At 42.5% G+C, this 13,352-nt stretch overlaps 1 protein-coding gene across 2 annotated transcripts in view; it reads right to left on the bottom strand.

The window, feature by feature from the left end:
- Window positions 1-250: 250 nt before the first annotated feature.
- Window positions 251-13,352, bottom strand: part of LOC144805118 (acyl-coenzyme A amino acid N-acyltransferase 1-like) — a 73,510-nt gene continuing 60,408 nt past the window's right edge. For both annotated transcript variants that reach the window (XM_078671943.1, XM_078671944.1), the window contains exon 4: window positions 251-2,684. In XM_078671943.1, coding sequence (XP_078528069.1) covers window positions 2,064-2,684 — 621 coding nt within the window. In that variant the 3' untranslated portion in view covers window positions 251-2,063. The remainder of the gene's footprint in view (window positions 2,685-13,352) is intronic.

Raw genomic sequence — 13,352 nt, 5'->3', positions numbered from 1 at the left:
AGTCTCCTCCTGGGCCTGCCTAATTATCTGGCTTAGAAGCTACATGCAATACAAAACGCTCCAGCAAGACTGGTACTTCAACTCCCTTGTCAAAGCTCCATCACAGAAGGTTAGCAGGAGCTAAATTCATTCATTCACTGAACAGTAAAGGCTTACTTTTCAAGGCTGGTTGTTGAGCGGAATGGTAGTTTTAGCAGCTAGAACGTGCGTCTCACATTAAAAAAAAGTACATTCCAGGTAACGCAGAGTCTTTTTATGAAATGAAAGAAGACTTTATTTCCATTAAGAGAAAAGTGTTAGAAAGTGTGATTGTAAATCTCACAATGCAGTAAAAATATGATTGAGGATCAACAGATACATCATCTTCAATGCTACAATTGTCAATGTGTGTTCCCTGAAATTGATTGACACAGATAATTAGGGGATAAAATCAGTGCTTAATTTGAGCCGTGGTGTCCGATGCTCGGCACCAGCACTTTATTGTCAACACTGGTACTTATGAGAACCTGCCACATGGTGGCGCCGTTTGTGTATCTTTGTGATGAGCACAACCATATTTGTTTAATATTTCAATGTACATTAAAATTTACTCATACCTGCCACCATAAGAATAGCTTGGGCGTCAGGTATTAGTCATTATTAATTTATATTAATAGTCTGAATCGTCACTCATGAGTGTGATGGTTATTAGTTGTGTTGTTACTGTCATTGGCAGCGCTGGTAGGGGCAATGGGCTTTGTGAGTAGAAGTGGCCTCCTGACAAGATCTCTGCCACTAATATTTTTACAAATGAAGCACTGTAAACAGCCAATATGTGTGCAGTGTTAGTGTTCCTCTCATTGGGTGCGCTCAGAGCGTCATCAGGGTTGCACACAGAAGACTACAAAGTTTTTGCAATGGTCTCAGTCCGTGGTCAGCAGGTATCCTAAGAGCAGTAGAGGTTTCTAACATATTATAGGTGACACTTTGGTCTAGTGATAATGATTACAGGCTAGTTAGCTTCCCGCAATTTGTGCAACTTCTGCAGCTTGACTCCTCTTGTGCCTTTAGAAGAATCTGTATTTGGATCCCACCTGGTTTCCACTAAAGGCCATAAAAAGGGTACCTGATGACCATGCTTGAATGAAGCCCCTCAAACCACCCTTCCATAGTGCCACTACACTCTGGCAGAGTACTGAAATCCAAAACCGCTTTGTCAAAAAGTGCGGATGGGCTGAGGCACTCAAAACGGGAAACATCGATTACAGCGCAGTCATTACAACGACCTACCTTTACAACGCAACTGCTACAATACAACTTTCTTTACATCGCATGCCGTTAAAATGCATGCCATTACAACGCATGTCATTACAACACATTATAAGGTAAGTAATGGAGATTTATTTTGTATTAGGGTGGGTATGGGTGTTGCACTCACTGGAGTGGGAATAGTAATTGTTTACCCCTACACTATCCAACACTTAAACCAAAGCAAGGTGACGGACTTAATGGGTAGCACTATCCCTATATATCTGCTGTCCTATAAGGTGATTGGCACCTGTCACCTTTTGGTGCCACTGGTGTCAGATTCACAAAGTACTTAAAGCAATAGGAGGTGCACCGAACACAAAACATGTACAACACACTACATGCTTTGTGTTCAGTGCACCTCCTATTGCTTTAAGTACTACCCAACACTTACCCTACTGTTGCCCTAAAAGAATGCATTGTAATGGTATGCGTTTTAATGGAATGCATTTTTATGGTAGTTTTAAAAAGTCTGTTTTAATGGCATGCTTTGTACAATCCTGCTATGTAATGGTAGTTGCAATGTAAAGGTTGCATGGTAAAAGCATGTGTTGTAATTGCATGCGTTATAACATCATATGTTCACCAAAAAGTATGTTGTGGGGTGCTCTTTTCAAAGAGGTCTAGGTAAAGAAATATATCTGAACTCTGTAATAAACTGATGATATATTCTGCTCACAAATGGATGCTGAGGGGGTTTGGTTTAGCTCTGTAGCACGTATTCTATGTAAATGAATCTATTGCATTAGAAGTTTAACTGGTTTTAGTGGTGAGGTCTATGGAGAGGTGAGGTGAATGAGGTTAGAGACTCCAGCCAATGGTTGTCCCAGATGCAGATGGAGAAACCTCTGGATCTCCTGCCATGAGTGCTCCTGTGCCTTGGCATGAGGTACAAGTTCCCCTCCCCACATCAGTGGCAAAGGAACACCAGGAGAGGTTGACGCGAGGCAGAAGGGCGAGCTTGGAGGCTCAACGAGATGCCCTGCATCTGGGTAGAAGAGAAGCCGACCATTCTTATTCCCATGTTGCTTCAACCTTTCCATTGCTTCATCAGCCATCATTTTGCTATGGCAGCTTTGGTCTTTACCGCTGATGACAAAGAGGATGTGGCCCATTGCCTTCTCAACTGGAATGACACAGTCTTTGTATTCTGGCTCTCGAGGGTCTCCAAACACATAGCGAGTGTCCATCGCCCCAGAATGAGTCAACAGGGTTCCCTCCCCACGATAGGGAATGCAAGGAATGTGGAGGTCCCGGTAGCGGAGAGTGTTCCCGTTCATGGCGTTGAGCCCGTTGATGAAGACCGTAGCCTTCACCTGTTTCAGGAAGGCTGCCATGGCCAAGGCAATCTCTGCCCCTTTCGAGACCGCGATAACCCCAACACCAGGGCCCAGGACCTAAGAGAGAAAAAGTAGACCGAATTAGGATAAATGTTGCTTAGTGAGAACTGAAGAGCCCATGTGCCTCAACATTATAAGAAATCCAGAAACTCCTCAAATGCATCATGAAGACTGACAGCATCAGGCCTCCCTCTTCATCATCCTTGCCCCACCCCTTGCTAACTCACCTCCCACTAATTAGGAACCCAGCTTCCTCCCTAAATGCCGCCCTCTGATTCCCTCTTATCCACCTTCTGCATCTCAACCAAAAAGCCAACACAATAATATCTATTTAATGGGCCATTATACTAATTGCTTTTCTAAAGTACTCGATTACAGAATATTAATTATTTGGCATTGCTTTTGCACGGGTGTCCTTGAAATTTAAAACGCTTGTCTATCATATCTATGTACAAATGTACAGGAAATATTGAAAGAACAACTATAACTAAAATGTAGTCTCCTGACTTCAAAGTAAAAAGTAATATATTTATTTACTTTCAATTAATATCTCCCTACTGTCATTTAGCCTAGAGATAATATTCAGGTTACAAGGTAAAACAAGACTGCAGTTATTTAATGTGACAAAGGTAACCCTGTCGCCTGTAGGCCACAAGAACAAACATGGGCAAAGCCAATTAATCTGCCCCTTGTATAGTACGTTCACATAAACGCACAACATGCAGCCACTCAAGAACACACACACACACATACACACACCCCCACCCACACACAAACACACACACACTAAAAAGATATAGCCATGCTGACATGGAGGATTACTGCAACATAGACATTGCTTAATTTGTAAAAGAATAAGTGTCATGCTCCACAGTTTTCCTCAGAAGCATATGACTGGCACTGCTGAATGGTGGAGTTGCCTAATTCTATGGCTGAATGGTCTTGATCCTGACCCATTTCTCTTTCATTCACTACCATATTATCTCTGCCTATATTCTCACCCTTGCAGTTTCCTTTTCATCCCTACGTCATCCTTTTCTTTTTTACAATTTCCTTTCTTTCTCTTTGCTCTTCTTTTCCTCTTTTCTCCCTATCTCTTACTTGCTCTGGGTCAAAGTCTGATAATGAAAAATAAGTGCTGACCCCCCAAAAAAGTACCGGTGGGCTACACTTGCAAACATCGTCTCAATTTAAGCACGTAAAACAGCAATAGATATCACTGAGCACACAAACATATTTATGTGTAGTAAGTAAAGGCAATGAGCAAGTAATGATCCAGGATCCTGATTTAGACTGTGGCTGAGAGGCTACTCCGTCGCAAAGTACCTTCTCTGCCAAAGCAATGTCCCCCCAGACTCAGGGCCTCATTTACAAGCCCATTACGTCACTTTTTTGTCGCTGTAGTGAAAGAGCCACTTTTGTAGTCTGGCACCCAATGATGACCTCCAACTATCACCATTTTAATTGATTTTAGTCCTTAATGTAGAATGGTCCTGCATTTGCCTGCTTCTCTTCTGTTCTGTAATCTTGCTGTCTTTCAGTGGGAGCTGTTACTGAGTGGAACAGTCTTGCCAAGAGTAGAGCGTGTGGGATGTGCATGTGTGTAGGTGTGCATGAATGTGTGTGCATTGGTGAGAATTATGAGTTCTTACTATTGGCTTTGAACCTTCTGTTTTCTGACTTTATCTAGATTAATGGCAGGGCTTGCCTATTGGCTTTGGCATAATCTTATGCCATCTTGCATTAGTGGCCTATGCTTAAGCGACTCCATCTTCTGAGCCTTTCTAGGTGAGAAGTAATGTTTTGCTTTCACTTGTTTTCTGCACTAAGGGGCCGATTATGATGGCGGACGGACCTGAGTCCGTCCGCCACCATAGAGTAGGAGGGACCATCCGCAGGGGCAGCGGCGGTCCCTCCATACAGATTAGGATGTGACCGCCAGGGTGGCGGTCACATCTTCTATTTTTAACATAGCGGCGGGTGCAGCTTCAAGCTGCACCCGCCGCAATGTTAAAAATGCATGCACAGCATTTGCGTGCACAAAGCGTCAGGCACCGCGCGGTGCCTGCCGCTTTGTTCACGCAAATGCAGGGGGGTACCATAGGTACCCCTCATGTGCACCCCCCACCCCCCTTCACCCAGGGGGCTCGCAACGGGCCCCCGAAGTGAAGGTCCGTATGCTTTTCCACAGCGGAAAAGCCGCCGTGGAAAAGCATACTTTTTACTCCATCTTAATATGGCTGGCGGTGTCTGACAGACACCGCCAGCCATGTTAATGCTTTTCCGCCGCGGTCGGAAGGCGACCGCGGCGGAAAAGCGGCGGACAGATTCAAAGACCCACCAGCCATCCTAATTTGGCGGTGGGTCTTTAAAGCATCCGCAGCGGTTTTCCCGCATCCTCCGGGCCGGCGGTGGCTTCCGCCAGCCCGGAGGATGCGGGAAATCCGCGATCCTAATGAGCCCCTATGTGTGCTAGTAGAAACCGGTTCTTATCAGAGGAATGTACAAGCCCCTTCTCATGGTCATAGCAAAGGCTTGACCAACCAATGCGGTGTCCTGGACACGGAGTGGTACGGAATCTGATGGGGAAAGGAGGCGAGGCTTGCTAGAAGCTTCTACCAATGTTTCCACTTGTATTAAAAGGGGGAGCCTCCACTGGTCTGGTGGAAGTTGGAAGTGGAAGTTTGAGAGTTTGGATTCCGAGTGAGGGCAGACGTGTCTACCTCGGATTAAACCCTGATTGCTGAGCTCTGATACCCGGCTGTGTGAAGACTTCCCACGGCCAGAAGTGGGCAGTGTATGCATCAGGTGATGTGTTGAGTTTTGTGGTTATCGCCATTGTGATGTGAGCCAGTGGCTGTGATCGTTTGAGGTGTTTTCTTTGTGGTGTGGGAGGTGCACATCCAGAGCGATCCTCTACTCTGTGTGTATATATCTTTCTGATCTCTTGCAGGACGTCCAGTGTATCTTATCTTATATCAGTTATTGCTTGTTTATTAATCAGTATTATAGTTTGCCCAGTTATTGATTCCTGCCTTTAGATTATAAGTTTGCTACATATATTTGAATCTAATGCATTTGGTATCTGAGACAGCCTTTGTTTAGAGAGTATTATGTAATAAACCCCAAGCCTTATTCTAAAAGTGATAGTCCTTGCATTTTGTTATATAAAACCCCATTTCAAAAGATGCTGTCTGTTTTCTGTTGAAGGCTTGCTGTGCCAGGGGTGGTAAGAAATGCTAAAAAGTGTATATTATTCAAAGTTGTAATGATATATTTGCCTCCCATGTGGGAGTGTAGTGATTGGGTGTGGCTTATTGGTGAGAAGCCACATTCAAAACATTTTTGGCGTAGTCGGCAGGATATGAACATTGATTTAAAAGGGGAAGAAATATGTTTTCTAGAAATTAAAAGCGGACTCTCAGATACCAATTGATATATGTACATATTTGGATCGGAGGTAGCCCATGTGGTGTGCTAGCCCGTGAGTGAACTAATTGTGCTGGGCTGAGTGAGAATTGGAGTGTGTGTTTAAGTGTGTTTTGTAACATGTGCTTATAAATAACTTGCTACGTTAGGCAGAAAGGGCTGGATCCCTTTCAAGTGTTTATTAAGAAATGTACACAAAACATGTTCAGGTGCAATGTGAATTTGAGAAATGAGAGGCACGGTTTGTGGAGCCAAAAATATTTCTGCAATGTTAACCTGTCAGAATAAATTATTGCATAGATAAGTGGGAAACTTACCAGACTGTGAATGAATGAATGAATGAAATGTGATTTGTAAACGCGCAACTTAGCCCAATGGGCGTCAAGGCGCTGTGGCAGAAAAAAGATATTGTTTGTATCATGCAAAATAAGTAAAAGAAAAGCAGAGGAAAGGTTAATAGGCGAACAGTGCATTTGAAGGTTGGAATTGACTGGAACCTTGAAATGTGGAAACAAAATTCAAGAGCTGTGTGTCTTTCACACAGATGAACTGTTCGTTTGAACACAAAAGAAGGTGCACAACTGAGATGCTGTACTGCAATATGAGCAGATATTACCGGAACTAGAGAGAAACAGGGGGAAACATTTTGATGATGCTTTTATTTTTCAGCGGGCGATTCATAATAGTTTGGCTGCATTAGCAGTAGAAGTTCATTTATTTTGTGTATCCAGATATGTACAAGTTATTTTTGTGCTTTTCAGTTTAGCACCGGAGTGATTGCTTTTTTATGTATTTGGGAAATGCAGTCTTCTTTTAATTATGACATGTAGTTTTAGATGGTTTTAGATGGTTTGCTTTCAATTGAGAAATTACATAATTGTGTCTTTCAGTTGAGACTTGCTTTGACATATGCTTTTGTGGTTTTATTGAGTTTTTCGATCATAGTTGTGTTTTTTAGTTGAGAAATGCAGTTTTTCATTGATAGTTATGTCTTTAGTTAAGTGATTCAAATTTTGATATATGTGAATGGTGATAGTCAAAGGTCATGGGGTGGAATGTAGTGAAAGAGCCACTTTTGTAGTCTGGCACCAATGATGACCCCCAACTATCAACCATTTTAATTGATTTTAGTCCTTAATGTAGGATGGTCCTGCATTTGCCTGCTTCTCTTCTGTTCTGTAATCTTGCTGTCTTTCAGTGGGAGGTGTTACTGAGTGGAACAGTCTTGCCAAGAGCAGAGCGTGTGGGATGTGCATGTGAAGGTGTGCAGGAATGTGTGTGCATTGGTGAGAATTATGAGTTCTTACTATTGGCTTTGACCCTTCTGTTTTCTGACTTTATCTTGCTTAATGGCAAGGCTTGCCTATTGGCTTTGGCATAATCTCATGCCATCTTGCATTAGTGGCCTATTCTTAAGCGACTCCATCTTCTGAGCCTTTCTAGGAGAGAAGTGATGTTTTGCTTTCACTTGTTTTCTGCACTCTGTGTGCTAGTAGAAACGGGTTCTTATCAGAGGAATGTACAGGCTCCTTCTCGAGGTCATAGCAAAGGCTTGATCAACCAATGCGGTGTCCTGGGCATGGAGTGGTACGGAATCTGATGGGAAAAGGAGGCGAGGCTTGCTAGAAGCTTCGACCAATGTTTCCACTCGTATTAAAAGGGGGAGCCTCCACTGGTCTGGTGGAAGTTGGAAGTGGAAGTTTGGGAGTTTGGATTCGGAGTGAGGGCAGACGTGTCTATCTCGGATTGAACCCTGATTGTAAGCTCTGATCCCCGGCTGTGTGAGGACTTCCCCTGGCCAGAAGTGGGCAGTGTATGCATCAGGTGATGTATTGAGTTTTGTGGTTATTGCCATTGTGATGTGAGCCAGTGGCTGTGATCGTTTGAGGTCTTTTCTTTGTGGTGTGGGAGGTGCACATCCAGAGTGATCCTCTACTCTGTATATATATCTTTCTGAGCTCTTGCAGGACGTCCAGTGTATCTTATCTTATATCAGTTATTGCTTGTTTATTAATCAGTATTATAGTTTGCTCAGTTATTGATTCCTGCCTTTAGATAATAAGTTTGCTACATATATTTGAATCTAATGCATTTGGTATCTGAGACAGCCTTTGTTTAGAGCAGATTTTGTAATAAACCCCAAGCCTTATTCTAAAAGTGATAGTCTTTGCATTTTGTTAAATAAAACCCCATTTCAAAAGATGCTGTCTGTTTTCTGTTGAAGTCTTGCTGTGCCAGGGGTGGTATGAAATGCTCAAAAGTGTATATTATTCAAAGGTGTAATGATATATTTGCCTCCCAGGTGGGAGTGTAGTGATTGGGTGTGGCTTATTGGTGAGAAGCCACATTCAAAACAGTCGCACAGGCTGCACAGTGTGCCTGCCCATATTTACAAGGCCACGTAAATGAAAATGAAATGAAAATTACATTAAAACCATGCACTACTACCCTGGAGGTGTCTAGGTACCATCAAATAGGGTTTTAATTGTTGAACAACCAGTTTTTTAAAGATTTATGGATTTAGGCAAGATCAGATTTATTCTTAAGGGTACTTGGCAGGGAGTTCTAGAGCCTTGTTGTGCCAACTACAAAACTACACACCGGCCACCGCCTTGGGGATTACAAGATTTAATTAGGATGCAGATCAAAGATGTCTTGTGCGGACATACCGGAGGAATTTGTGTTTGAAATAGTCGGGCCCGTGAATGTGTAATGCCTGACCCTGGAGGTGTCTAGGTGCCATCAAATGGGGTATTAATTGTTGAACAACCAGCTTTTTAAAGATTTATGGAATAAGAGAAGATCAGATTTTTTCTTAAGGGTGATTGGCAGGGAGTTCCAGAGCCTGGTTGTACCCACTACAAAACTACACCCCCCACCCCCTTGGTGATTACAAGATTTAAGGAGGATGCAGATCAAAGATGTCTTGTGGGGACATACCGAAGGAATTTGTGTTTGAAATAGTCGGGACCGTGACTGTGTAATGCCCTAAAGGTGATGCACAGACAGTTTAATGGAATACAGTTTTTTTTAGAAACCCAGTGCAGTCGTGGCAGAAAATAGAATACTGGCTGGCATTTTGGTAGGGCAAGCAGCAGCGCAGGAAGCTGCATTTTGAAGGACGTGAAGTTTATTTAGAAATTTGGTCTGGATGTTAAACAACAGTGCACCACAATAATAATTTTTTTACAGTATTAAGGAGGAAATAACAGCTTTCCACAGATCCAAGGGAATAAAAGGTAGGACGTTTCTGATAATTTTTAATGTTAGAAAGCAAGAGGATGTTGTAGAGTTCACTTGGCCTTCGAAGGAGAGTTTGTTATCGAAATAGACTCCCAGGTTTTTTACCTTTATGACCAGGGTGGTAAGCTCACCAATTTCCAGAGGCCAACAATTAGGTGACCAAAACAAGGTATCCTTACTGAACAGAAGGACCTCTGCCTTACCGAACAGGAGGACCTCTGCCTTACCGTACAGGTGGACCTCTGCCTTTCCAGAGTTCAACTTGAGACAGTTAGTAGGAATCCATTTCCTGATTTCTCGCATGCATTCGTGGAATCTGAAAGCTGTACCCTCAGGGTTACTGGCCAGTGACACTACAATGTGTGTGTCGTCAGCATAAGACACCAATGTAAAAATGCCTTTATAAGCTTGGCTAATGGAGTTACATGAAGATTGAAGTGCGTAGGGCTCAGAGATTATCCCTATGGAACACCACAGGAAAGCGAGAAGGACTTGGACCTAAATCTGTTGTGCTCAACAAACTGCTCTCTGTCTGAAATGAAGGATGAAAGAAGCCTGAGTGCCTTATCCATAATTCCCAGGGCTGAAACACAGTGAAAAAGAAGACTATGGTTAGCCGTATCGAACCCTGCAGATAGATCGAATAAAATCAACTCAGCCCTCCCCCTTGTCGTTAGTTTGCATGATTTCCTCGGAAATCGAAATCAAAGCTGATTCGGTGTTGTACTGGCTTTTCAATCTGTATTGTGTGGCATCCAGAAGATTATTATTTGAGATGAATCAGGATAGATTTAGAATGATGGCTTCCTCCACGATTTTTGCGGGGAGGGGAAGCCAAGAGATTGGCCTGTAGTTGTTCGGATCTTTGACACCCAGGTTTGCTTTTTTAAGCAAGGGTAGAATGGAAGCCTTTTTCCACTTCTTTGGAAAGTGGCCTTTTGAGAAAATCTTATTAAAGATGCCCCTGAGTTAATTGGCTGTGGTGTTGGGTGTTAAATGAAAAAGCTTAGGTGGATTAGGTGGATTAAGGTCCAGTGGTGATTCTGATTTTGCTTGACACAGAAGGGCCTGAATAGTACCTTCATAAAGAGAGCTGAACTGATTCAAACTGGAATTGGCATCCGATAGATAAATAACCTGCTTTGTAGCTTCTGAGAGAGGATTAAGTTCCTCCAGTGGGGTGATAGAAAAGGAGGTCTCCCCTGATGAGGGGATGTAGGCCATCTCTTCAAAATGTACTTCTCTTGGGTGCCTAGTTACAAACGTATTATAGACCAATTCAACTTTGCTCAAAGATAAAACCGACACAGAATTACTGCGGTGTTTGTAGGTTCAGGCAGTTTGCTCAGCTTGTATACTGTCGCAAAAGCTCTTTAGGGATGTTTAAGGAAGCCTTTATTTTAGCTGTAAGATAGCTAGATTTGGCTATGGAGACTAGTACTTTATAGACCTAAAGATCTTTTTTTAGGACTTTTTATCAGGGGGAGTCATGCTGTGACCACCATTTTCTTTCCAGCCTGTGACAGGCTTGTTTATGACTTCTGAGATTGTCATCAAACCAGGGCTCAGTGTGATAAATCCTTCTATTCGTAATGGATTCGAATGGGGCCAGCCGATTGAGATTAAAGTTGATCCAAAGTCTCCTCCAAATCTAGGGGAATCTCAAGGTTCAGAAACAAGCTTATTTAGACATTTGTCCATAAAATATTCTTAAGAAAAAAGCACACTTAACAATTAAAACATTTTAAAACAGTTACAAATATTTAAAAGGACCCCCGCTCCTGGCTAGCCACTGAGTACTTTACTCCTATGGCAGAGCGGGAGCGCAGCAACTAAACAAACATTTTAGAACAGCTACGCTGCAACAACTGATAAGAGTGCACGCTCCAACAAGAATCAAAGCACTTAGCACTTTAGTAAGTTGTCATACATTGACCGTTAGTTCTTATCGCATGGCGTTTTAACTTACTTTAATTTAACCGAAATTGGGACGCATAGGTGATCCTTTTTTTAAAGAAATTTTTAACATTGAAATTCACTCACCTACCTTTTACCACTCTCTCGCTCCCTGGTCCAACACGGAGTGTTCCGATTGAGTTGAGGACAAGTTGATATATTTTTGCTATTCTTGCAATTCCCCTTGGTGCGTTGGTTGCTGAGTTAATTGTTTCCTAAAAATATACTGCCTGCGCTTTCTTAGTTTCTGTTTGATATATTTTTATTGCCTCTCTTACCGCCATCCGCCGAGACCATGAAATGCTACTAGGCACATTGACAAGTAATAACTCCCGCTATAATTACGAAATTATGTTGTCATATGTGTGAAATAACGTGTGTGTTTTAGTTGTCATATAAAGTCCTTTGTTGTTTTTATGTGTGAATTCACACCTTGCACCATCACCAATTTTTTCTAGGCTCACTCACTGGAATGCTGAGAGTCTGCACGCACCAATATGGAGTAATCCACCCATATTGATATACAAATTTGGAGGAATAATGTGTACCCCCGCTCAAAGGAGGGGGGTTTTATTTCTAATTTCTTTCCATTTGTTTTTTCAGATATACTTCGAGAATTAGGAGTCGTATGTATTTAGACGCATGCTTTTATTAGTAGCAGCATACATTATTATTTCAATTGTTTATTTATGTTTGTTTTGTAGGTTAAATTAGGAGTGGCATACACAGGGTTGGTCCCTGTATGGTCCTGAGGAAGAGCTAGGAAAAGCTCGAAACATGTTGACCGTACACTGATTCCTTTCTCATCATAGTTTGGTACACAGTGTCTACCCCATTTTTAACCATACCCACTTAGGAGCAGGAATAAAAATTATTTGAGGCCCACTAGAAGGGTATTTTTAATCACCAACACCCACTCCACTTCACATTGCACAACACATAGTACTTCAATAAGTGCTCCTACGTAACTTCGCAAGTCGTCGCACGCCCCAGTTCGTAGAGAGCTGGGATGGCCCCAAAGATGAAGCATGTCACCATGGGGAAACCCTGGTGAGTGAGGGGACTCAAGAAAGAAATGTTTCTTTCTTCTATGGCAGTTTTCTGACCATGGTGGCCAGTAGCCTAAAATCATGAACTAGGTCCCAGAACCCAATACCTTGGGTTTGTGTCTTACTATACGTTCTGGGAGGGCAACCTAGTCCTTATCCTCCTTCTCCCCCATTTTTGTACTACACAACATCCCCAGAAAGCAGTCGGTGAAACAAGCACTGAAAGTACAACACTGGCTGCCCATCTCAGTACGCATTAGGTTTAAATCTGTTTGTATTGCACATAAAATCCTCTGGGGCACAGGCCCCAATATTAATCACTCCCTCCTAACTTTCCACTGACCTCTGCGTAACTTGAGATCTGCCAACCTTTTTCAAGCTAGGGTACCAAAAACTAGAAGAGTACGATCAGGTGGACGTATGTTCTCCTACATTTTATGGAATTCTCTTCCTCTTCAGCTTAGGTCTACACCACACCACTTGACATTCAGGAAACAACTAAAAACATGGCTATTTCAGAATCTACAGTAAGACACTAAACGGCTTGTTGTTGCATTTAGCACTGGGATGCCTAAGGGTAGCCATGTGCCTTAACAAGAATTAATAATTAATAATAATAATAATAATAATGGTACATTTAACATTCAGAGGGCAGAGGCAGAGACCACTATTATTCTGTACCCTGACCTGTGTGGGAGGGATTAGTAGATTGTATTGTATCCCACCCTGGCCCTTAGAATTGCATTCCTCATTCCTGGGACTGGTAGCTGTGATAGATCGGGAAAAACATTATCCTAGCCAATGTAGCAATCAAGAAGCTAATCCATAATCTCTTTTTTAGATACAGCAGGTCGACAGATTCTGACGACATAGAAGCTGTTTCCCTCATTGCTTGTTTTCCTAGAAACGGGAGCCAAGATGTAACTGAACAACTATTTATACGAAGGTTCCTTAATGCAATTATTCTGGTTCTTATGGCCTTTGCCCACATCCTCGCTCTGCTTTGGATCTCTTCCCAACACAATTTGTAAAATTTGACCACCTTATC

The sequence above is a fragment of the Lissotriton helveticus genome, chromosome 1_2 (assembly GCF_964261635.1).
Source record: "Lissotriton helveticus chromosome 1_2, aLisHel1.1, whole genome shotgun sequence".
Classification (NCBI taxonomy): domain Eukaryota; kingdom Metazoa; phylum Chordata; class Amphibia; order Caudata; family Salamandridae; genus Lissotriton; species Lissotriton helveticus.
Note: the sequence above shows the minus strand (reverse complement) of the source record. Positions and strands in the feature narration are given on the sequence as shown.